This window comes from Diceros bicornis, chromosome 4, assembly GCF_020826845.1.
Source record: "Diceros bicornis minor isolate mBicDic1 chromosome 4, mDicBic1.mat.cur, whole genome shotgun sequence".
Classification (NCBI taxonomy): domain Eukaryota; kingdom Metazoa; phylum Chordata; class Mammalia; order Perissodactyla; family Rhinocerotidae; genus Diceros; species Diceros bicornis.
Genome location: NC_080743.1, coordinates 99925544 through 99950935, shown reverse-complemented (window position 1 = coordinate 99950935; position 25392 = coordinate 99925544). Strand labels below are relative to the sequence as shown.

General features: G+C 43.4%; 1 protein-coding gene across 1 annotated transcript; it reads left to right on the top strand.

Moving 5' to 3' along the window:
• The first annotated feature begins 4297 nt into the window (after positions 1-4297).
• On the top strand, positions 4298-22499 carry RHEX (regulator of hemoglobinization and erythroid cell expansion). Its single transcript, XM_058538158.1, has 6 exons — positions 4298-4376; positions 18241-18388; positions 18609-18709; positions 19797-19940; positions 21339-21409; positions 21953-22499. The coding sequence occupies exons 2-6, from the start codon at positions 18378-18380 to the stop codon at positions 22151-22153; spliced, it is 528 nt and encodes a 175-aa protein (XP_058394141.1). The 5' UTR covers positions 4298-4376; positions 18241-18377; the 3' UTR covers positions 22154-22499.
• The last annotated feature ends 2893 nt before the right edge of the window (positions 22500-25392 follow it).

Genomic DNA, 25392 nt, shown 5'->3' with positions numbered 1-25392 from the left:
ACAGAGGTGTGCAACCATCACCACAATCAGTTTTAGAACATTTTCATCACCCTAGAAGATACCCTGCACTCTTTAGCAGTCACTCTCCAATTCCCTCTATGTTATTTTTAAAAGATAATAAAGCCTAACTTTTGTGGAGTGTTTTATAGTCAACAGAATACTTCATGTGGGCTCACTGAGTCTTGAACAATTCTGTGAGGTGGGCATTTTAATGCATCTGTCATTGAGATTAAATTTCAGTTTATGAAGTGAGACCTTTAATCAATAAAAAGTTCAGTCTGGAGGCCGGACTGGTGGTGTAGTGGTTAAGTTCACATGCTCTCCTTCAGTGGCCTGGGGTTCGCAGGTTTGGATCCTGGGCGTGGACCTACGTTACCACTCATCTAGCCATGCTGTGGCAGCATCCCACATCCAAAAAATAGAGGAAGATTGGCACAGCTGTTAGCTCAGCAGGTCAAGTAGGGGACACAGAAGATAGAAAAATATTGCATAAAGCAAATGGCTTTTGAAATAATAATAAAAGATCTGAATTTGAATCCTGATTCTGCTATTTAATACAACTCTGTGAATTTGGGCAAGTTAACCTTCCCAATTTTCAGTTTCTTTATTTTAAAACACTATCCACAGTGTCTTCCTTGTAAGTTTGTTGTGTGGATTAATGAGTTAGTGTATATGAAGCAACTGGTACAGTTACTGGTGCTCATTAAATAGTGTAAAACATTTTATTACTAATAATAAACAGACGAAAAAAATCAAGATACCCATGGAAATAACAGCATATAATTACTGAAAAATGAGAATTCCTTGCTATCCAGATTGTAGCAAGATAAACATACACACTTACTGCTAATGGGATACGTGTTCTGAAAGCAGAAGGTCAGTATGATGCAAGAGCCATAAAGTCACTTTTCCTTTGACTTAGATCTCCACTCCTGGAACTTAACCGTAAGGAAATAGTCTAAAATAAGCAACAAAAGGAAAATCAGTATCTACAGAGTTATCCAGGACGATGTTGTCTCCAACAGTAAAAACACTGGAAACAACTGAATGAGAACCCAAGGAATGGTTTGGAATTTGGGGTTATACCAGCAAAGTGGGATATTAGGCAGTCATTAAAAATACCACGGGGGTGCCGGCCCTGTGGCCTAGTGGTTAAGTTCGGCATGTTCCACTTTGACGGCATGGGTTCAGTTCCCGGGTATGGACTTACACCACTTGTCAGCAGCCGTGCTGTGGCAGCAACTCACGTACAAAATAGAGCAAGATTAGCAGAGACATTAGCTCAGGGTGACTCTTCCTCAGCAAAAAAAAAAAAAAAATACTATGAAAACCATTTGGGCACAGAGATACCCACATGTGCAGATACCCTGAGGTGGGAGGGAGCCTGGAAGAGTGTGAAGAGCGAAAAGCAAGCAAAGTGCCCGAAATGCAGCCAGAAGGGTAGGTGGCCGCCACAGAGTGGGAGCCTTGTAGACCTTGTTCAGGATCCTGCATTTCATCCTAAGTGCAGTGGGAAGCCACTGGAGAGTTTTAAGCAGAGAGTGACATAACCAGAATTGTGGATTTTAAAAGCTCATTCGTTATAATGTGGAAAACAATTTGGAAAACGATTTTTTTTAAAAAAGCACGTATGCAGGGAAACCATTATGCAAAAATGTGTTAGGTTGATTGGATAGTGAGCAGGGCTTTTTCCCCTTGTCAAAAATTCTCTAATCTTGTTGACACACCATATTCCTCCCTTAAAAGTGGAGAGAAAAAATTGGTTCTCCTGCAGAGAGTAGCTGTGTTCTCTGGCAGACATGGTGTCCCACAAATGTTGGAGACATTGTGCAAGGGAAGAAAGGATGCGGTCTGACGAAGCAGGTGGGAGGTGGGAGGTGACAGTGTGTTATCGACTGCCATCAGCTGCTCCCTCTCCACCAGGTGACACGCTATCGAAAATAGTTTCCTGTTGATGGACAGATGATATCACTTCATTTATCGCTGTGCTGATCTCCCCTCGAATCCTGCCTTTGGGGCTGGAGTCTGACAGCTCTAAGCAGAGAGAAGAGGGCGACAAGATGAGGGGTTGGCAGATGGAGCCCTGGACACGGGCCTCCTTAAGGAGAACCAGTGAGAATCCATTCCCAGTGGCCTCCAGGCAAGAGCTGGCTAAGTGCCTTTGTGAGCTGATCATCTTCTCCGCTTCGGCAAGTGTTTGTGTGTAGGAGGGAGTGTGTGAGATGGGTGCATGCCCCATGCATGTATAACAGAGCACTTAATCACACACCCCTTTATCCACGCTGCAGACATTTGAGGAGGACCTGCTAGGTGCAGGCAGAGTTCTGCCATCTGGAGATACAAAAAAGATATGCCATAGACCCTCAATAACTTTCACTTTGCTATTTAGTGCAGAGCTGTGAATAACGCATAGAACACAAAATCATGGAATTTTAGAGCAGAAGGGATGCTAGAAATGGTCTAACCAAAACTCCTTACAATCGTTTATAAGGAAAACGTAGTCCAGAGAGGTCAGATAAATGCTTCACATCTCCAGACCACTGAGGTTCAAGTCAAGCCGACTTTCTATTGTTGCAACTCTGTCCTAGTTCGAGTGTATTCAGAAGTGCAACTATTAAGTCAAGGTTTCACTGTCTCTGACATGTGAAAAAAATGCCCCATCCTAGTCGCCAATTAAATGAGGACCTCTAAAATGACACATGGAAGATCCAAAGTATGTCATGTTCAAAGATCCTTAACAACTACATGACATTCTGAGCATTGGAGTGGCTCCATGGAAGATTCTGATCCAAGAGTGGTCCACACAGAAGACCAGAACAGTGTGAACGTTACAGGACTCTAGCTGCTGCCATATCTACACTGGGGTCGTGTAAAAGGGTACTCGAAGGAGCTAGTCAAGAATCTTGGCGTGATTCCCATAGGTTAGCTGTAGCTGGAGTTAATGACTTACAGACCATGGCAGAGTCAAGGAGCAGAGAGAGGTATATATCGACACTGGCCGGGCAAACCAGGAGGCTGTGGAGAGCCCAGTTAGGAAGTCTCTCTGTACAGCTTCCAGTGTCCTCCTGCATCCCTAAATCTTGAGTGATAAGGGGGCTTCGTGTTCTCAACACAGGCTATGCAAAGGAAAGAACACTGCAGCCACAGCTACACACATTTCCACACTGAGCTGATGGTACCTCGTGGGTCATGAAACACTGAGCGGTACTCAGCCCAAAGGGTAGCTTCCTAACTTTTATTGAGAGAATAGAAATGTAAAAGTTACCATTTGTTGTCTAACCATGGAAAGGACCTTCTGTTAAGTGCTTTGCCTATTTATTTATATTATTTAATTTCAAACAACTTTATGACATTTTTAAAAATTAGGTATTTATTATTAACCCAATTTTACAGATGAAAAAACTGAGGATCAAAGAGGTTAAGTAACATTTCCCAAGTCGCCCAGCCACCAAGTGGTAGAGCCAGGATTCAAATCTGAATATTTCTGTCTCAGAAGCCATTATTCTACACTGGTTAACTGTCCCGAGCAGGGAGGTGACTGCACAGGCGCCTATAAAGTTCTGCTTTCTTTGTTTTATATCGGGATCATTCTATCCTCCTCCTGTTCTTCTTTACTCCCAAATTTAGATCTTAGGGGTTTAGCCTGAGACCCCTCAAAAGCCTGCCATCGACCATCCTTCCCTTCCTGGCACTATCTGTCATACCAATCACAGCAACCGTCTTAGGCTGGCGTCATTCTATGTTTAATGGCAAAGAAGTTGTCCTTGAAAAATTATCCTCATCAGTTGCCATACGTCCCACACGTAGTCTCTTATCCTATGGCCACATCGCACACAGACTCGGTGATGAGCCAAGTTGGAAGGGACTTTTGCTAATATCTAGAGATGTACTTCTTCATTTTATAGAGGAAGAACAAGAGACCCCTGATGGGAAAGTGATTTGTCTGAGCTCATGCAGCAAGTTAGTGCCAGAGCTGGGACTTAAACCTAGGCCTCTCGACTCCTCCTCCGGTGCTCTTTCCCCTCCACAAGGCTGTGTGCATATTCGTAGTATTTAAATGTGTCTTCATACGGCGAGAAAGAGACTACTCATCTCCCCATCTAAGTAAACTGTCTGCATGAGGGAGCAGGGTAGAGCCCTGCTGACAGAGATAGGGGGGTTATCTGTCGCTTCACCCTGCTGTACTCAACTGAGCTAGATTATTATCTTCTGAGCAGCATGCCCCCGCCCTGTTGGAAATGATGAAACATCTGTGACTGACCTCCAGTGGCTGAGAAGTTTCCGGGTGGGGCTGGGGGGTCGGTGGGGGGGAGATGTTTCCATCAGGACATCGCTGAAGCACAGGCTGGGATTAGACCTTGCTCATGGTCCCGGGGGTAAGTATTGTCTGGGTAGGTAGGATTTTAAATGAGTTTGAGGAGTGTGTGTCTATTTGTGAACGTATATGTGTAGAAGTTTCAGAGGGGATTCTCCGTTTATGTGCTGGGATTCTAGGGTGTGGAATTCAATTGCAGTCAGCTTGGAATGAACCTAAGATTCGGTGGTTTGCACTTTATGGACATTAGTCTTTTGCTCCTGAGACCTGAGATCTGTCTGTGGTAGCAGCAGCGGCCATCAGGGCTCTGGCTAGAAGGTACGTGGACTTTGGATCCAGAGAGAACTGGATCCAAAGAACTCTGCTAAACCTTTGTAAGCCTCAGTTTCCTCATCTGTAAAATGGGTATAAAACCACCCACCTTACAGTGTTGCTATGAGGATTATAGACAATGCACATTTAGTAGCTAGTACGGTGCTGTCAACAGTAGCTATTAAGTAATTACTCTTTTAAAGTCAATTGGGAACCAGATCCCAGAGAACAGCTCCCTGCAGAAGTGTTTTCCTTAAGATTCGTTCTGAGCTGTAAAGGACTGGTATATGTGGAGGGAAGGGGAACAGCGTGGCAGTTTAAAAATGTTGTGAATGGGAGTCAGAAAATGCATGCTGTCAAAGAGAAAAGTCGTGCAAGCATCCTGGCAAGGAGAAGCCAGCAACAACAACAGCAAAGAACCCCACAGTGGACCCTTATGTAGAGCTTTACTGTGAGCCAGAAACTGATCTAAGGGCTTTACGTGGATTAATTCACTTAATCCTCGCAACAACCCCCAAAGTGTAGGTGCTATTAATAGCTTTTCTTTACAGAAACTGAGGCACAAAGGTGTTAAGTGACTTGACCAAAGTCAAGCTGTGAAGGAAAACTCTTCTGGAGAACTTTAGCACAGAAGAGGGTTCTTAGCACAGGCCTCGCTCTACCGTCTCTGCAGCCTGGGGGCTCAGAAGTGTAGAGTAGGCACTCAAGGAAGACTTGGTGATTGGCCAACCCTGCATCTTGTTCTCTGTATTGACCTTGTTGTGTGAGCTTTTGCAGCTCTACTCCATACAACGCCTTGAGTAGCGTCGGCTGTGTAATTGGCAGGGCCCAATGCAAGTGAAAATCTGAGGTTCCTTGTTAAAAAAGTTATTAAGAATTTAAATATGGCAAGAGCAGAGCACTAAACAAAGCCTGGGGCCCTTCTGAGCATGGAGCCCTACCAGACTGCATTGGTGGCATGCCCAGGAAGCTGGCCCTGGCCCTTAGACCCAACAATGAGGCAGGAACAGTGCTGGAAGATTCCACAGTCTCACTTACCCCTCTTGACAAACTCTGTGAGGGAGACATTTGACTTCCCAGTTAACTGAGGAGGAAACTAAGACTCAGGGACATTAAGTGGCTCCCCCAAGGTTAAATAGTGTTTATTATATGCAAATTGATTTAATTGCAATGTGTACAGAGTGTTACAAAGAGCTTTTCCCCACACATTGTCTCTAAGTATTGTGCCAGGAATTGTGGAGTGTGAAACACGGACAAGACGAGGTTCCCCGCCACCAAAGTGCTCACAAACTGAGCATAATCTGGAGAAGGTGCTTAATTTCTCTGAAATTTAGTTGGGCAGTCTATGAGACAGACTCTAATTTGGCCATTCCAATTCACCTGGAGCTTTGTGGGAACTGGCAAAATGAATCCATGTATACTGCTTAAATTGCTTGTAACTCTTTGTACGCATGCTGATTTAGTGTTGAAACTAAGTTGCATTCGCCTCAAATAATTGCTTGCAAAAATGCTTTCCCCAAAATTACTATAATTAGAAATTTTGGGTAACTTGTTTTCCTCCTAAAAAATTGGCAATGCCTGCACCTTAAATATGTATTACTAGAGATTTGGCTTATCTGGTTGAAACTCAAAGTGGCTATTTATGGTTAATTTGAGTCTCATCCTTTGTGTCCATTTTAGACTCATGCAATTCTAGAACAACCAAATGTCAGAACTAGATCTCTTTAGCCATCCCCTTCAGTTTATAGACAGGGAAACAGGCTCAGAAAGAGGAAGTGACATGGCCAAGGTAGCTGAATTTATCAAGCTGCCAAGCTGGAATGTTGATCTACGTTCTCACTTCATAGTCCAGATGTCTCCCATCCACCCGGGCAAGGGCCCTGTCATGGTGACACGTGCTCAAGGGAACCCAGAGGCAGTTTCTCTGACACCCAGGACAAAGGGGACACCTTAATCCTCTTGTCCACTGCCCCGTGGTACTTGGCAGATCCCATTCCTCCCTTCTCACAGCCGGGTGTTTTGAAATTTTCTGTCTCCTCGTGCGTGGACACAGCAACAGTCATAAGAGCAGGGACTGTGTAGGACCAGGGCCTTCCCAAGACCATATGGCTTTGTACATTGTGTTGTTTATATGTCCCACCTGAAAATCATGAGTGAGCCCAGGTTTCCTACAGGTCCCTATGGAAACGGGTGCATTTATATAGGTAAGCCAATTTTGGGTTGAATACTCTGTTCTGGTCTGAGGATCACCCCCTGTTGAACACCTATATATGCCAGGCTCTCAACTAGGCTCTTTAAATAAAAAAATATGGTGAAGGCTCTGGCCCAAACAGCCTGGATTTGAATTCTGTCCCCTCCACGGGGCATTAGAGCCTGGTTTTCTCATATGTAAAATGGGGACCACAGTATCTACCTCATACAGTCGTTATTCTGAGGATTAAATAAAATAATCTATGCAAAATGTTTTGCATGATACTGGCACATAGTAAGCACACAACACATGTGAGTTTGAAAAAATGAAACAGGTGTCCTCCCCACTTTTCAGATAAAACACTGAGGCCTGGAGAGAGAAAACAACTCACAGCTAGGAAGGCCAGAGCTGAAATTCCAAACCCAATCCACCTGGCCACGAAGTCCCTACTCCTCACCGTTTTCCTGCACTCACTTGTGAGGCCGCCTTGTAGTGTACTCAGCTTTCTCCCACTTGATCATGTTTACGTGTGGTCCAATCTCTGTTGAACTTTGTTGAAGACAGTCAGCTCCATCAACGCCATCCCCTATAGCCAGGGCCGCAGACACCTGTAGCTGGGTCGCTATTCCCTCCACTCTCTGTCTATCTGTTGCCTGGTCTTCAAATAATTCCCTCTCAGGGACTCCTCTCCGAATCTTCTATTTTGTGGGGAAGTTTTTTCCTCTGAAATATTACATATTATTGATACCACTCCTTCTGCCAATTCATTGTACTTCACGTGGCATCTTTTCTGCTTTGTGATTTTGCACATATTGATGTCTTGATTTTCCAAGTACAACGTGACCTCTTGAAAGTTCAGATGGCGTTCTCTCCTTCATGTCCATGGGAGTATTTCACATAGGACCGTGCATGCAGACCACAATATTAATAAATAAATTTGATTGAAATTCAGACATTTAGCTGATTATCTCAATGCTCTATTAACGTGGTGAGATACGATTTAGATGTAAATAAATATTTTATGTAGATAAATTTGGTATTATGCTAATTTAAACCACTCAGAATTTCTGGGCCTGTTTCAATACTCTTAAAATATGTTTTATTTTTCTTGATTGGAAAAAAGATACGCATTAATTGCAGAAAACTTTGACAATGACAAATAGTAAAAAGAATTAAATAAAACATCATCCACAACCCCAATACCCAGTTTTGTTAACTTTTAAATATATTTTCTTCCATTTCCCCGTTTTGAACAAAGTATATTTAAATAAAATCCCCAATTTAATTTCCATGAATTTATATTCATGAATAAATCTATATTTGATATGCAAAATTATCATCAATGAACTATTCTGGATTTGGTGGACTGAATCAGGTGAATTGGGGGTGGGGTTATTACTAAACTAATATGATAGACAAAAAAGTTTAATGACCAGAGTTTTCTTTCTTTACAGATTTTCATTCTTTTTATGTTTACTTTATACAGAGTTGTGATCATTTTGTATGGAGCTGAATATAACTGCATTATTTTTTCATAGAACAGACTTTTTCCCCAGATTGACTCTTCCTAAACATAATTTTAAATGTTTGTATAATATTCCATTCCATACCTTCACTCTAATTTATTTAACTTTCGTTGTTCAATTAGATCGTTTCCCATTTTTCACTTTTATAATCAACAGTGGGTAGAGCCACGTTGCAATAATAGCTTTGGTCTGATTCTGGATTGTTTATGAATTATCTGTTCTATACCTTTTACCCATTTATCGTTTTGAGGTGCTAGGGTTTTTCTTAGCAATTTTTGCAAAAGAAATGTAAAATCTTTTAAAATTATGTGTTGCACATACTTGTTCTAGTTTTTTTGTCTGTTTGCCTTTAAATTTTGTTTATTTTATCTTAACATATGAAGTTTTAATATTTTTAGAGCCAAATCTATTTTTCTTGCATTGCTCTGTGATATCTTCCATTGCATATAAGCTGAGAAAGTTTTCTCTCATCTGGGGATTTAATAAATATTATTGAATATGTGACTATCTGATCTTAGTTCCTTCTAATTTTAATGTCCCAATTTAAAAATATTTACCTCTTTAATCCCTTTGGAATTTATTCTGTTAGATCATATCTGGATGTAAGTTATTTTCTTTTTCTTTATAGGTAGCTAATCCATTACCCTGTGTACAACACTTATTAAATAATCCTTTCCTTTCCTCCTCCTGCTTTGTGAACCAGTTTTATGATATATTTATTGTACATCCTGGCATATTTTTTCAAATCTACACTATTCTTAAAAAGTGGTATGTCAAGACTTCACCCACAGTTCCTTTTCAAACGTGTTTCAATTCTTCTTGATTGTTATTATTTTTTCCCAGATAAACTTTAGAATAATTGTGAGTTATAAAAAATTCTCACTGTAATTTGGATAGGAATTCTATTGAACCAAAAAATTAATTTTAAAGTGATTTTTTTTAGTCCTCCAGCTTCCCAATCTGAAACATCATATGTCTTTCTATTAGTTTTTTAGATTTCTCAGTAAATTTTTATTATTTTCTTCAAAATAATTTTCTTATGATTAAAGTTATTTTTCGATATATCTATTGCGACAGTTGCTAAGGCTCATGGTTCCCCCCCTCCCTAATTCCATTTTCTACCTGGCCATTGTTAGTATAATAGAAAGAATAGGTGGTAATTTTAGAATATTTATCATGCCCTCAGGACTTTCCTGAGCAGTCTCGTTAATTTCACTAGTTTTTCAATCGATTCTTCTGGGATTTCTAGGTGTAAAATCACATCTTTTGCAAAAAAGGATGAATTTGGCTTCTCCTTGCCCCAAATGATACTTTCACTTCTTTCATGTGTCAGGTACTAGCTCTGGCTCCGTTGCCAGCCGCCTGGTCACAAAGCCCCAGCACCTCTGCTCATCATCTTAAGCAATGTAGTCAGCTTCTCTGTATCTTATTTTTGTCCTCTGTAAAATGGAAACAAGAATGGCACCTACCTCCTAGGGTGATTGTGAGAATCGGACGAGTGACATATGTAAAAGTATCACAGAACATGCTCAATAAATATTCAATATCCTTATTATTATTATAAATTGGAGGTTGGAGGAACTTCCAACTTCCAGGAACTAGAATTTTCAGGACTAATTTTTAAAAATGGTTACAACAGACATCCTTGTTCCCAAATAACTGCTAAAATAGTTTACCATTTGGTCTATGTTGATTGTTGGTCTGGAAGGGATATTCTTTATTATAGTAATAAACAAGCCTCATATTCTTATTCTATTAACTTGAAAAATAAGAAATGAGTATTCGATTTCATCAAATGTTTTTTGGCAATTTACTGAGATCATCACTTTTTAAATTTGATCTATGGATGTTGTATTTATATCATATAAAAGGCAATTCCCTGTAATGAATGAGAGCTAGACTTTTGAGTCTGACGGTCTTGATTTTGAAATCCCACTCTTGCGGCAGGATGGGGGTTGGGGACCACGGCTAGTCACTTAACCTCTTAAACCTTAGTGTCCTCATTTACGAAATGGCAATAACGTCTATTTTTGTAGAGCAAGAGGATAAAGGAGCATGGTAAATACTCAACGCTTGTTTCGTTATGGTGATAACTGATTTCCTGGACATCCCTGGAGTAACTTCTTGATGTTATCATATGTTTACCTCTGAATTCATAACTGAGATGAGCCTGGAGAGTTTTCCATCTTTTTCTGTGCCCTGGATCTGCTTACATAGAATAAAAATTACGTGTTCCTCAAAAGTTTCAAATAACTCATTTGTAAAATTATTTGGACACAGGTTTTGGGTAGATAATTCGGATAATGCTATTAATTTCTAAATAATAATAGCTATAATTTATTGGATGCTTATTACTATGTGACAAAAGCTGTAATAACTACTTCACATACCTCATCTTATTTCATCCTCAGAAGTAGGTATCATGTATCATGTAGGTATCGTGTCTTATCTAATCCTGAGAATTAGGATTAGATATAGTTAGAATAGTTACTATTGTTCCTATCTTACAGATAAGAAAACTGAGGCTTTGAGGAGTTAAGTAACTGGACCAGGCTCATGCAGAGAACGAGCTGGGATGTGAACCCAGGCCGTCTGACTCCAAGTTCTCTGCCTGTAGCAGCTGGGTACTATGCTCCTTCCCAAACTTCCTTCTTGTTATTTTGTTTTGGTTTTGGTCTGTTTAAGTTTTCTATGCCTTGTGGAATCAATTTTATTCATTTATATTTTTCTAGGAAATCATTAATTTTATTGGGATTTCATCAAAAAAATCTTAGTCTCACAATTTTTGATCTCCTCTGTTTCTCTGGTTATATTCATTACGAGTTTGGTTTATTTATGTTTCTTCCTTTTCTTGATTATTCAAAACTGTATATTAAATTAGGGGAGAAAAGTCCAGTCATGTGGAGGAGGCTGGATGATATTATAAAATGGAAACAAAGTTTTTTTTCTTTTAAAATATTCCATTTCCACCGAAATTTGCTTCCCTTTTCCCTTCCTTACTTCAGTCTTTAAAGAACAGAATGCTTAGGGCTTGAAAGAGCCTTAGGTATACTTTCAAGGGCCGAGTCCCTTAATTTCAGTCCTCTTAGGGCCTAGAAAAGACTTCTATCTGTCCCCTGTCACACCGTTAGCAAGCGACAGAGCTAGGATGAGGAGCCAGGCTCTCACCGCCCTGTCTTGTTCTCTTTCCACTATACCATACAGCTGTGTTATGGTTCAAATTATTAATTCTAAAAGTAATAAATGAATGAAGATGGCAAAAAATCTTTTTTAAAGCTTTTAATAAATCTTTAAAGCTATTTAATTTTAAAAGATGGGTAAAGTCAGGTTAGCAGTGTTGATTGCGATTACTTTAATCTACGTGATTTCATATAAATCATCTTCTATTGTGCCCTTGTTTTAAAGCACTCTTTCTAGAATCTATTGAAAGAAAGCATGGTGTCAGGCAGGAAAAGGTACGCCTTTTTTATTTCACCTCTGATGTTATGCTGCACCTCCCGGGAAGGCCGCGAGGGAGCTCCTGTATCAGCAGAAGGGGAATCAATAAAATGGAATCGAGCCCTGACTGGAGGCGTCAGCCTTTCCACCCGGGTCTGAAGCGAACAAGAGAAATGCTCTTAGCACTCTGCTCAAGTGTAGTTTTGAGGTGCCGGGCTGGCACTACATTAGTGTGAGACTGGGTGTCGAAACTCAGCTGTGCCAAAAAGGGCAGGACGGTCCTGATTTCAATGGTGGAATGAGGCGTACCAAACTCTCACATGGTCCAGGCACTTTTTCACAACATAATTACCGTAAATTGCTCATTTCCCGGTTGTTTAGTAAGTGTGTGTGTGTGCAAATGAGCAGATATTTCTGGCGACTGTCTGATCAGCAATTCGCAATTAGACCCCAGAGAACAACCTGCTCATTGTGGTTAGGGGCCATTTAGCCGCTCACAAAATGATGTCTGTTGCAATTTTCATCCCTCATCCTGTCCCAGATCTTATCTTCAAACTGTGCTCAAAACAAATGCCCAAGTTTCCTAAAAGACCAACCTCATCGTAATCGCTGTACTCTAGCCACCGTGTCGGTGTTTTAGGGGTGAATAGTACCTGCTAATTATTGAGTGCTTCCCACATGCCTGGCATTGTGTAAAGGTCTTCACAAACAGCATAACTCACTGAACCCACACAAGAACCCTGTGAGGTAGATGCTATTATTCTCCCCATTGTATGGGTATAGAAACTGAGACTCTGAGAAGTTCGATAACTCGCATCTAGAAGGGAACCAAACTAGGATCCATAGTGAGGTCTGTTTGACTTTTATGCCCTATAGTGACACAGGTACTCAGTGTCATTGGCTAGTAAGATGCTCATAATATAGTAAAATGACAGAAGAAAGTATAGACAATATAGTATAGACAATATACTATACAATATAGTATAAAGAGCCAAAATAAGATATTGGTTTTAAAATAATGAAACACTTATTTAATGCAGTGATTCTCAACTGGGGGCAAAAGCAACTGCCTCGGCGGGCTTTCGGAAACGTGCGGGGTCATTTTGGTTGTCACATTGACCTGTTACATTGGTGGTCGCCCAGGAGGCTGAACGTCCAGCAGTGTACAAGACAGTTCTAGACAATGAGGACCTGTCTGGCTCCCAGTGTCGGAGAGTGCTAAGAAACACTGATAAACAGGAATAGGAGTAATTTAAAATGATGCTCTAAATTCAGGGCGGCAGACGCAATGCCTCCAGGAATGAGTCAGGGACTGAAGAGTATATGTCCCTTCTTAGGGCATCCAAATCCACATCTTTAAAGCACATCATCAAACGAAACCATCTAGGAGCTGAATTTGGCCTGTGGTCCCCCAGATTGGGGCTTTTTAATGGAGGTTTTTCTGATCTGAAGCGTGTTTATGATACAGTAAATGACGAGGAGAAGCTGCTAATCGGTATGATGCCATGTTCAAAAAAGATTGTGTGTGTGTACATATATTTACACACACATAAATATACGAAATATACAGAAAATTTTATGGAATAAAATTTGGGATGATTTTGTGAAATGCTTTGCTAATTTGCACTTTTAATTCTTCTACTACAAATATCTATTAGTTGTTCATTTTTTAATAAATAAAGAGAAAGAGGAGCCTTAAAATAATCCCAACTTGGAGTGTGTCTGCAAGCACAGCCTTGGTGGCTCCCTGGCCATCCCCTTCCGTGGAAGAGGGAGAAGAATTTCTGTGATCAAGGACAAATGAGACATTCAGTAGGACATACTCAATACTAAAGCCCTAGAGCACCCTCAAAAAGGGAACATTGTTGATTTCCCAGACACACCAGCCTGGCTTCTAGCCCTTTCCACGATTTTCATGTCTTTTGTAGTGCAATAAAGCTCTCCTGGTAAAGTCTAATCTTCCTTTTACAGCTGCCCCAGAAATCAATATTGGGGTGAAATTTGCTTGAGAAATCAGTATCTGCCAAAATTTTCGGAGGGCTTATCCAAAAGAAGACAAGAGCAGGCCACTTACAATATGTCGATGTCCTTTATTCAATCAACTCACCCAACCTGTCAAGATCACAGTTTCTCCTGAACAATCCCCTCTTGCTTCATCTTCGTCTTCTGTGTGTTTTCTTTCCAGCCTCTTGGCTCTGCAAATTTTACTTTGTGTACAAGTCACTTTTGACTGGGCTTTTTTTCTGGAGTTTGCCGAACTTTGGGGGATACTGGACTTTCTATCCATTGGTCTGTGGACTTCGGGGAGATGGAAGATGAATAATTTCCTGAAGTCCTTTCTTGTCTGCTGTCTGTCAGTGTCCACCTCCTGCCTCCCTGCAGCCCCTTCTTTGGAAGTGATAATGTTAGGTGTACTTTGCTCATTCAAGCAAAGAGTAGATAGAGTTAGTTTCCTTTGGGAGAAGTGTCTAGAATTTATTTTGTAGGAAAGAGGGGGCTTAAGAAAGTATGATGAATAAGTTGGGCATGTGTTGCTCCCAACTTTTGACCTTGAGAAGAAAAGTCGTTGCTAAGGACTGGCTTGCTGGTATGTAAAGGGTGTGGGGGAGATGATGGTGCAGGCACACCTCAGAGATGTTGTGGGTTCAGTTCCAGACCACAGCAATAAACTGAATATCACTATAAGGCGAGTCACACAAAGTTTTTGGTTTCCCAGTGCATATAAAAGTTATGTTTACCCTACAATGTAGTCTATTAAGTATACAATAGCATTATGTCTAAAAAAATGTACATAGCTTAATTAAAAAATACTTTATTGCTAAAAAATGCTGACCATCATCTGAGCCTTCAGCGAGTCATAATCTTTTTGCTGGTGGAGGGTCTTGCCTCGACGTTGATGGCTGCTGACTGATCCGGGTGTGGTTGCTCAAGGTTGAGGGGGCTGTGGCAGTTTCTTAAAATAAGACAACAATGAAGTTTGCCGCATGGATTGACTTCTCCTTTCATGAGCGATTTCTCTGTAACATGTGATGCTGATTGATAGCATTTTACCCACAGTAGAACTTCTTTCAAAATTGGAGTCAATCCTCTCAAACCCTGCTGCCGCTTTATCAATTAAGTTTATGTAATATTCTAAATCCCTTGTTGTCATTTCAACAATCTTCACAGCATCTTCACCAGGAGTAGATTCCATCTCAAGAAACCACTTTCTTTGCTCATCTGTAAGAAGCGACTCCTCGTCTGTTAAAGTCTTATCAAGAGATTGCAGCAATTCAGTCACATTTTCAGGCTCCACTTCTAATTCTAGTTCTGTTGCTATTTCCACCACATCTGCAGTTACTTCCTCCACAGAAGTCTTAAACCTCTCAAAATCATCCATAAGGGTTGGAATCAAATTTTTCCAAACTCCTGTTAATATTGATCTGATATTTTGATCTCTTCCCATGAATCACATTAAGAATGTTTTTGATGGTATCTAGAATAGTGAATCATTTCCAGAAGATTTTCAATTTACTTTGCCCAAATCCATCAGAGGAATCATTATCTATGACAGCTATAGCCTTATGAAATATATTTCTTAAATAATAAGAATTGAAAGTCAAAACTACTCCTTGATCCATGGGCTGCAGAATGGCTGTTTTGTTAGCAGGCATGAAAACAACATTAATCTCATTATACATCTCTATCAGAGCTCGGGGGTGACCAGGCACATTGTCAATGAGCAGTAATATTTTGAAAGGAATCTTTTTTTCTGAGCAGCAGGTCTCAACAGTGGGCTTAAAATATTAGTAAACCATGTTGTAAACAGATGTGCTGTCATCCAGGCTTTGTTATTCCATTTATAGAGCACAGGCAGAGTAAACATAGCATAATTCTTAAAGGCCCTAGGATTTTTGGAACAGTAAATGAGCATAGGCTTCAACTTAAACTTCTCATTAGCCCCTAATGAGATTCAGTCTGTCCTTTGAAGCCTTGAAGCCAGGCACTGACTTCTCCTCTTTAGCTGTGAAAGTCCTAGATGGCACCTTCTTGCAATTTAAGGCTGCTTCATCTATATTGAAAATATATTGTTTAGTGTAGCTGCCTTCATTAGTGATCTTAGCTCAATCTTCTGGAGAACTTCCTGCAGCTTCTATATCTGCACTTGCTGCTTCATCTTGCCCTTTTATGTTATGGAGACGGCTTCTTTCCTTACACCTCATGAACCAACCTCTGCTAGCTTCAAACTTTTCTTCTGCAGCTTCCTCACTTCTCTCAGCCTTCATAGAATTTAAAAGAGTTCGGGCCTTGCTCTGAATTAGGCTTTGGCTTAAGGGAATGTTGATCTTCTATCCAGACCACTAAAACTGTCTCCACATCAGCAATAAGCTTGTTCCACTTTCTTGTCATTCTTGTGCTCACTGGAGTAGCATTTTAATTTCCTTCAGGCACTTTTCTTTTGCATTCACAACTTGGCTAACTGGTGCAAGAGGCCTAGCTTTCCACCTGTCTTGGCTTTTGTCGGGAGAGAGGGAGAATCCCCCTCTGCCCTCTTCCTTAAGGTTCTTCTGGCTGGCCAAATAATCAACAAGACAGGTTAGCAGGAGAAAATAATACCAAGTTTAATAACATGTATACATGGGAGAAACTCAGAAATGAGCAACTCGTCCCTCTGTCTAAGCTGCTTGCTTAAGTATTGCAGCTAAAGGCGAGGAGCGTGTTGGGGGTGGGTAGTGGCCTGGGACTTCAGAGGGCAGGAGGACAATTCTTTTCAGGGTCATCTATAGATAATGTGGTCAGGGAGAGACAGAGTTTTTTGGTAAAAGAGGCTTGGTGCCTTTGCTATTGTAACCTCTATCCTACATTATCTTTATAACCATCATGATAGAAGATCTGTTCCAGGAAGGAGACACCATGTCAAATTCTTTAGGCAGTTAGTGGGGGAGGTCAAACGTCCCTCAGAGAAAACAATCAAGGTAAAGAGATATATTTCAGGGTGGCCAAATCTTGATCTCCCACACTTTCAACATGCCTTCCCCCTAAGCTTAATTATTTCTAGTTTTTGAGTTAAAGTGAGAGATGTGTGACTTTTCCTTTCACTTCAACACTTAGAGGCCATTGTAGGATTATTAATTGGTCTAATTTCAAAATTGTTGTGTCTCAGGGAACAGCGAGGGCCGAAGAGAGGGAGAGAGGTGGGGGAACGGCCAGTTGGTGGAGCAGTCAGAACACACAATGTTTATCAGTTAAGTTCCCCGTCTTATATGGGTGTGGTTCGTGGTGCCTCAAAACAATTAGAATAGTAACATCAATGGTTACAGATGATCATAACAAATATAACAATAATGAAAAAGTTTGCAATAGTGCGAGAATTACCAAAATGTGACACAAAGATAAGAAGTGAGCAAAAATGGCGCCGATAGACTTGCTCAATGCAGGGTTGCCACAAAACTTCAAGTAAAAAACTCAATATCTGCAAAGTGCAATAAAATGAGGTGTGCCTGTATTTTCTCTCTGGAGACATCCAGCTGGCCAGCACCCACAGCCCTGGAGAGGCAGTGGTGGCAAACTCCTTACCCTCCCTCCCCATCTCCACCTTCTCTCTCTCCTGCCTCTTGGTCCAAGTTTTGATTTTAGAAAGCCCCGGTGTGAGAACTACAAATAAAAACAAATTTCAGGAATTTGCACACTGCCCTTAGCACTTGGGAATCCTAATTGGGAAAATAAGTCTCAATGGCAGTAAGAGGTTTTTAAGATTTATTCTGCAGCAGGCCAGTGGGCGGTTGTGTGGCCCCATCTCAGTGCTGAGTAAATATAAATATCATTTCAAAGGCTTTGAAATTATCCTGCCTTTGTCTTAGGATAAACTCCATATTCAGCAACATGCTGATGAAATTCATAAGCTGATTTTTAAAATAAACATATTTGTGAGGTTGTAACAGCATCCACAGTCTTGGTTGTAAAGACCAAGGAAGCCATGTAGAGGGTATGTGCATGTGTGTGTGTATTTAAGATTTGGACTTCTTCAAAGAATCTCTCCCAGGGTATTTGCTCAAGTTGGACCTTTGTGCGTCCAGCAGCAGGTGAAGGCTCTCCAGGAGCAGAGACAACTGGGTAAGCACGTGGGCTTGGACTTAGAGATCAAATCCAGGCCCAGCCACCTGCCAGCTATGCAACCTCAGACATGTCCCTCAGCTCCCAGAACCTCGCATTGTTCGTTATAAAGGGAAGGTAATGATGTTTAGGTCAGGATTGTGTGAATTAGGGGGATGGTGGTGTGCAAGGGCTCAGCATTGTGGCTGGCACCAACTGAGTGCCCACTGGCTGTTAGGTACTGAGACCGTTACTGCTTCTTTTGTAGAATTTAAAACTGAACTCTGGAGAGAGGAAAGCAAGAGATCCCCAAGCAGTCGAGTTGGTGCGAGGGGAACCGGGGCGTGAGGCCCAGGAGTGTTGACCAGACGCCTTGCTTCCCACAGGTCTCCAGGACGGTCTTGCAGGTGGCACCACGTGGCTACGAGGATCCCAGAGTGGTTGCTCCTGGGGCTCTTCCTGTTGCCCCCGAAAGAGCCTGAGCCCCACTCACGACCCACAGCTGCCCTGCAAGAAGCCCACCATGCTGACAGAGTGAGTAGGGTTCCAATCAGGCTGACTGGTGTCGCTGGCTTCCAAGTGTGCACACCACCCTCCCTGGCTCTTCACACTGTCCTGTCCAGAAAGGCAAAGAGACCTGCCCTGAGAACACAGCAACACCAGATGGCTGCCTCTGCCCGGGAGCAGGGATGGGTTTGCAGCTGTACGAGTGTCTCTGCCACCTCTAACTCCGACCTTTCTCCTCTCCCCACAGAGACATGAAGCTCTGGCACGGGCTAGTGATCGCGGGGGTGTCCCTCATCCTCCAGGCCTGCATCCTTGCAGCCATCACCTGCCTGCTCGGCAGGCACATGGGTAACTGGCTCAGCATTCTCTTCCCTCCCAGTCACCCTCAGGAACCACGCCCCAGCCTGCAGTAGGACGAGCCCCCTGTGGAGCCCCCGAATAGCACTTGAAAACCTACTTGAGGATCCACTGGCCAGATCGCCCCTCACCCTGCCAGCCTCCAACAGTGTAATCCCCACTCTGACCAAACCTATTTCTGGTTGGGAATGATGGCCGAGTCCTTCCACTCCCCAGACCTTCTGTCTAGAGACGAGCTTCTGCAATGCTCGTGAGGGTGGGCTCACTTAACCTGGGCCTAATTAATTTTCTTCATCACCACTAAAGGACTGAACGTGAAGGGAGTATGGTTAGACTAAGAGATTAGCTTAAATTCTTTGGATTTACAATAGAAAGTAGAGAAGCTCTGTTCTGGGACGGCATTATAATTAGGGAAAATAAAATAACACTGCTTTGGCTGTGCTAAGATAGGAGATTGCGCAGGATGGTGTTTTGAGGCTTTTTCCAGTAAAGGAAGTCTAGGCTTCTCTAGACATTCATTCATTCTTTCATTCTTTCATTCATTCAATACAACAGGGAACAACACAAAAATCTCTGCCCTTACATAACTTACGTTTTGTGGGGGCACAGACCACAAACAAGATAAACAAATAAAACCACCTGTGTTAGATTATGGAATGTTTAGGGAGAAAAAAAATGAAGCAAGGCAAGGAGAGATGAACCGGATGGTGGTCAGCATCCCTGAGATGCTGACATTTGAGTATAAAGCTGAGGAAGGAACGGAGTGAGCTGCATCTGCAAAGGCCCTGAGGCAGGAGAGTGTGAGGCTCTGAACTGCAGGAGCAAAGAGGGCAGGGCGGCTGGAGCTGAGGAGCAGGGAGGAAAGAAGGAGGAGGGGCGAGGCCATGGAGGGCTTTCCCAGCTGGGACCTTGACTTTTCCTCCAAGGGAGGTAGGGGCATTGCAGGGCTCGAGCAGAGCAGTGCTGAGATTTGAAGAGATCCCTCTGAACGTTTTGCCCTCGTGAGAGCTGTGCTCAGAGATAGAACGTGCCTAACCCAGCGAGCTTTCCCTTTTGACCCTTGCCCTGTCCCCTCTAGCCAATGAGAGTGAGCGGACACTGAAAAAGGCCAGGCTCCAGGCCCCCAGGCCCAGCCCTGCCTGCCAGCACCCAGCTGCTGCCAAGGAGATGAAGGACGCTCCGGCAGAGAGAAGCACCCCCACATCGGAGCCCCGTTACAGGCGTGAGTAGTAGGGCGGGAGAGAATCTGTCATAAAGCTTACTCTGCTCTGTCTGGACACTCGGGAAGCCTCCCTGCTGCAGCCCAAGTCTGTCCCTGCCAGCCCCAACCGCTAGCCTGAAGATGCTTCGTGCCCACCTCAGCAAAGGCCTCGCCACCCTACCTTTTTCAGTAAGTTGTTCACCCTATCATGTGGGGCAGATTGCACTGGGTTTGTGTGGGTCTCAGTTCTTTTCGAGGTTTGGTCATGTGTGAATGACTGTAGAGGGGCCTGGGGACTGTTTCTGCTCCTGTCTCAGTAATACTATGGCGCCTTTTCTTCTGCCTGGCCAGTTAGTGGTGGAGCCAATTCAACCACCTGCCTCCAGCCATGGCTACCACCTCACACCATCTGGCCACTGTCCTCGGCTGGTCCAGAAGCCGGCTCAGCCACACTCCCAGAGGAACCTTCTCCACAGTTTTAGATCCTCATGGGTATCTGGGAATTTTAATAAATACGAGTCTTGGTGATGGTTCAAATCTATATGCCCCTCTGGCAAGTGAACCAGCAGGAATACCACCTCTTGTGTTCAGTCTCAGGGCTTGGAGACCCACCAGGTCTCTATTTGCACAGTGGAAACTACTGCTTCTGCAGCAAGACAACTGGCCCTGGACACTCACTCACCAGAGATCGCACTTTTTTCATTGGTTTATCTCTTGACTGATTTGAGTTTGCTCCGTGCTTCTAATTTTATCTTTTCGGTTGGGGAAATCTGGTTGTCAGGCTTTCTGGACACTGAGATAAGGCCTCAGTGCGTGTGGGAACCAGAAGATGCCACTCACATGAATTCAGTGGTTCAGCAGAGCGGGAGAGGCACTGGCCTCATCACGACTCCTGATCCCAAAGCTTCACCAGAGCCTGGCCAGAATTAGAGACTCTTTGGTTGGCAAGGACGTCAGAGAGCATCACCCAACCTTCTTGTTTCACGGGGGACAAAACCAGGGCACAAAATGGTTGTGACCTCCTAGAGTTAGTGACAGTGTTAGACTGGTACCTGTGCCTGTGACTTCTGAGATCAGAGCTGTTTACACTGGGCCACATGTTCTCAGCATGGCCCTGCTTACTCCTCCCAAGCACAGTCAGGCCTCGTGTGTTTGCTATTCGTCTCAGATGGAGCCGGACAAAGCAGCAGTGCTGGGAGACTTGGACGTGGTCCTGGCTATGTTTGGAGGCTCTGCCCCACCACCCTTTCTCTGTTCTATTCCTTCTTCCTCCTTTGGGGGCTCTGTGCCTATCTTCCCCACTCGTCTTTGCATTGCTGGCTCTGCCTCTGTCTTTGTCTCATTCTCCCTTCCATTGTCTCTATCCTTTCCTAACACCCTCTGGTTTCCTTTAGAAGAACAGTTTCTATTTCTCCCCAGATGACAGCGACCCATCCTCAGAAAGCTCCGACAGCTCCGACAGCTCCGACAGCTCGCCTCCCACCTGCCGGGTAATGGATATTCCTAGTGATCCCCCCTCCGTGTGCAGCCTGGGGTCCCTGCTGCAAACCCGGAGAACTCAGGCCACCCCAGCTACAGGGACGAGAGCAAGGAAGGAGGGGTTTCTCGAGTCATTACCGCATTCTTAGGTGAGGGCAGCCAGGCTTTCACTCACAGCCCCATAGCAACATGGATCATCCAAAGTGGGTCAGGGCGGGCTGATGAAACTGCTAACGGGAAACCTCCTTCTCCCCATATCCCTGTCACTGGGCCAAGTCTGCTCCGAGTCCTGACCTCACTTGGATTGAGTCTCCACCTCTTTCTTCCTTAAACCCCTTCATTCTCCACAGACAGGAGGATGCAGACTTTCATTGGCAATCTTCGTCACTGTCCTGGCCCTGCTCTCAGACACAGCTGCCTGGGACCCAGGTTCCTTCCCATCCAGCCTAGGGCGAGCCTCCTTGAGTGACAGTTCAGTCCTAGGGCCCTACCTCCTCCAAACATTGTAGGAATCTTGACCCACATTTCTCTGTGTTTTTTTTCTTTTACCTAAGGCCACCATGGATGTGAATTATGCACAAATGATCTTTTCAGACCCTGGAGGTATAAAAGATGACTCTGCCCTGGACTATGAGAACGTAAAGGAAGCCACAGATTATGTCAACGTCAATCCAAAACTCCACAGCCCCAATTTCTGGACTTTTGTGAACCCTGCTGTCTCTGAGCCGGTGGAATACACTCAAGTGGCCATGTGAAGTCCAAGTTTTTAATGGGGGCAGTTCTCGGTGAATTCTTGCACTGATTTTGCAGCACAATTTCTTTTTCTTTTTCTTGTTTTCAACAAGGCCTCAGAGGGAAAAGGCCTATATCTCAGCAAGAAAGATTCAGATGAGATGTGAGAAAGAAGACCAGGTTAAATATGAAAATATTGGAGCATATCAGAAGAGAAAGCAGTGAAGTCTCTCTCCATAGAAAATTTTTAAAAAGATTTTAATCAGCTGTAGTAGAGTTGTGTGTGACAATCTTATGATTAAATGACTCTTTGAGCTCTTTAATTATTGACAATAAACAACTTCCTTAAAAGTTTTAAATAAAATGGCAACCACCAATTTCTCTTTTCCTCTGGCCTAGCGCTGCACGCTGTCCCTTTTTCAGTGCTGTATCTGGCTGCTCTGCCCTCAGAACTTTAAAAAGTCCATCTAGAAAGCTCGCCATCATTCATCCTTTGTATCTGCTGTTTGCCAGGCACAAATAGAGTCCTGGCAAGCATGAACCAGCACCACAATCTGTTATTCCAAGGAAAATCTTCCCATATGCAATCCATACAGTTCAATATCCATTCCTGGTTTGTTTGTTTGTTGTTTGTTTGTTTTAACCAATTAGGAATAAAAGGACACTTTCTTAACTTAATTAAAAATAGCTTATCCTAAATCAGCAGATTGCATGCTTTTAACCGTAAGGTCCTAGACGCCGTCCTATTAAATCATGAACAGAGGAAGAACGAACACAAGCCTGCCATTTCCTTTATTATCCAACACTGCTCTAGAAGTTCGCAATGAAACAGTTAACGAAAACAAGGGCTATAACTATTGGAAAGGAGGATAAAATTTGTCATTGTTTGCAGATACCCTGGTCCTAGAAAACCTCAGAGAATTAACTTAAAATGTTTTAAAATTGATAGCGTGCAGTAAGCAGTGGCTAGATACATACACAACATATTTTTGCCAACAGCTAACTAAAACATGAAATGAAAAAAATTTTGCTCACAATAGCTAACCAAACATCTCAAAAAATGGTAACTGTAGGAATACTCCTAGCCAAATTCAGACCCCAGATGAGTGGCATTCAGGTCTTAGAGATGTGCTTCATCTGCTGGCTGTAAATGGCCTTTCTAGCCCTGGTACTGAGGGCAGTGAGCAGCTTTCATCTTCCTGGGTTCCTCTTCTCCAAGATGATCTCAAGAAATCGTTCTGATTTGGGATCCTGGGCCTGGAAAATTTTGTCAGTCTACATGTCCCGCCACCTTTTAGCCACCATTATTGTTCCTCTCCTGCTGTGGTTTGAATGTTTGTGCTCCCCTAAATTCACATGTTGAAATCCTAACCCCCAAGGTGATGGTATTAGGAGGTGGAGCCATGGGGAGATTAGGTCTCGAGGGTGGCGCCCTCCTGAATGAGATTAGTGCTCTTATGAAAGACACTGCGCAGGGCTCCCTAGCCCCAGCTATCAGGTGAGGATACAAGAGAAGTCTGCAGCCAGAAAAGAGCATCACCCACCATGCTGGCTCCCTGATTTTGGACTTGCAGCCTCCAAAACTGTAAGAAATATATTTGTGTTGTTTATAAGCCACCAGTCTACGGTATTCTGTTATGGCTACCGGAATGGATTAAGATGTCTCCTTAGAAAGCTTTTCTTAATGGGAAAAAGAGATCCTATTGATTAGAGAGGCAGAATGAGGAATAAACACCAACACCAACAACAACAACACTGTCTTTACATTCAGAAATGAAACTGTATTTCTTATTGATCTCTTTTAAAAAGGAAAGAATTCAAGAGTGAGCTGAAGAGGTTCAGACAAGTTATGGTGCACCCAGAGAGCCTAATTCCAAGGCCTAACATACACGAACGCGCATATTCCCCCTAAAGGCAGGGCTGGAGGATATGGGCCTGCCTCGCCAGGGCATGGCCAGAGCAGGCTGACCTGGATATCCTCAAATAAGAGACGATCAAGACTCTGCCGGGCAGCAAGTCCAAATGAGAACTATTGCCACCGGCTGATATTCAAGGGGTGGGCCCCATCCACACTGGAGACTATGAAGGTAGTTGGGGCTGGGCCCAAGCCCCGCCGGCTTGGAGGACCCCGGCTGCCCAAGGCCAGCTGAAGGAGTGGCAACTGCGCAGGTGCAGGTCATGCAGGTCAAGCTAGCCCAGGACCTGGAACAGAGAAGGTGTAGGGAGAAGCTGGGCTGCAGGAGCAGGATCTTGGGGACACAGGCATCTGCCTAATTCCAAGCCCTAACGTACACAAATGCACATGCTCCCCCTGAAAACACAGAGCTCGCAGTTACTGGACTGCCTTGCCAGGGTGGAGGCAGATGGGCTGGCCAACGCATCGTTTAATAAGAGACACCTGGGACCCCTGAATGCTGGAGAACTCTAGACCATCAGGCAGCAAGTCCAAACGGGGACTGACTATTGCCAATATGCATCTGTCGGGTGATATTCCAGGGTTGGGCACCCTCCACGCTGGAGACTCTGCAGGCACAGGGATGCTGCTGAGACATTTCCTATACCAGGAGAGGGGACAACTGCAGTAACATAGACAGTGCCTGCTATCTGCAGAATTCTGGATAGGCCCTGGGGAGTGGGAGGAGGATACATAAAAAGAAGACTTGAGCATCTCAGTGGGTGGGCTCAAGGCATGTATGACCTGGTTGTGGGGACAGGGAAGAGCAAGTACAAAACAACATGAGACAAAAGGGAATTAACACAGAACGATGAAACCGGAGCCTATCGACGTTTAGGCAGACTGGGTCCAAGAATGTTAGGATCAGGTGGACTCGGAGAAAATATCCGAGAGAGAGCTGGTTTCTGACCTCAGTTTAGAAAGAAGGGTGGAAAATCAATTGATTGGAGAAGAGGCAGGCAGAAAGCGAGCGGGTCTGAGCCGATGCAGGCTCTCAGTCAGTGCTCCTGGGACTGACCTGAACTGAGCTGTGTGGAGAAATGTCTGTGTCTGGGCTCAGAGGCAGCCGTGATGCTCTGCAGCATGAAGCAGATGTCTGAGAGAACAGAGATCTGGATGCCAACAACCGTCTGATTAAGGTCTATAATGAACTCTGCTATGATTGGCTTCAAAGGTATGACATTCTACAACAAATGTATCATAGAGGTTAACATTAGCACCCACCCTAATTGCTTGTGAGGGGAAGGCATTCTTGAAGCATGCTGTTGAAGAACAGAGTTGGAAGTGTGACTCCAAGTGCCTTACAGA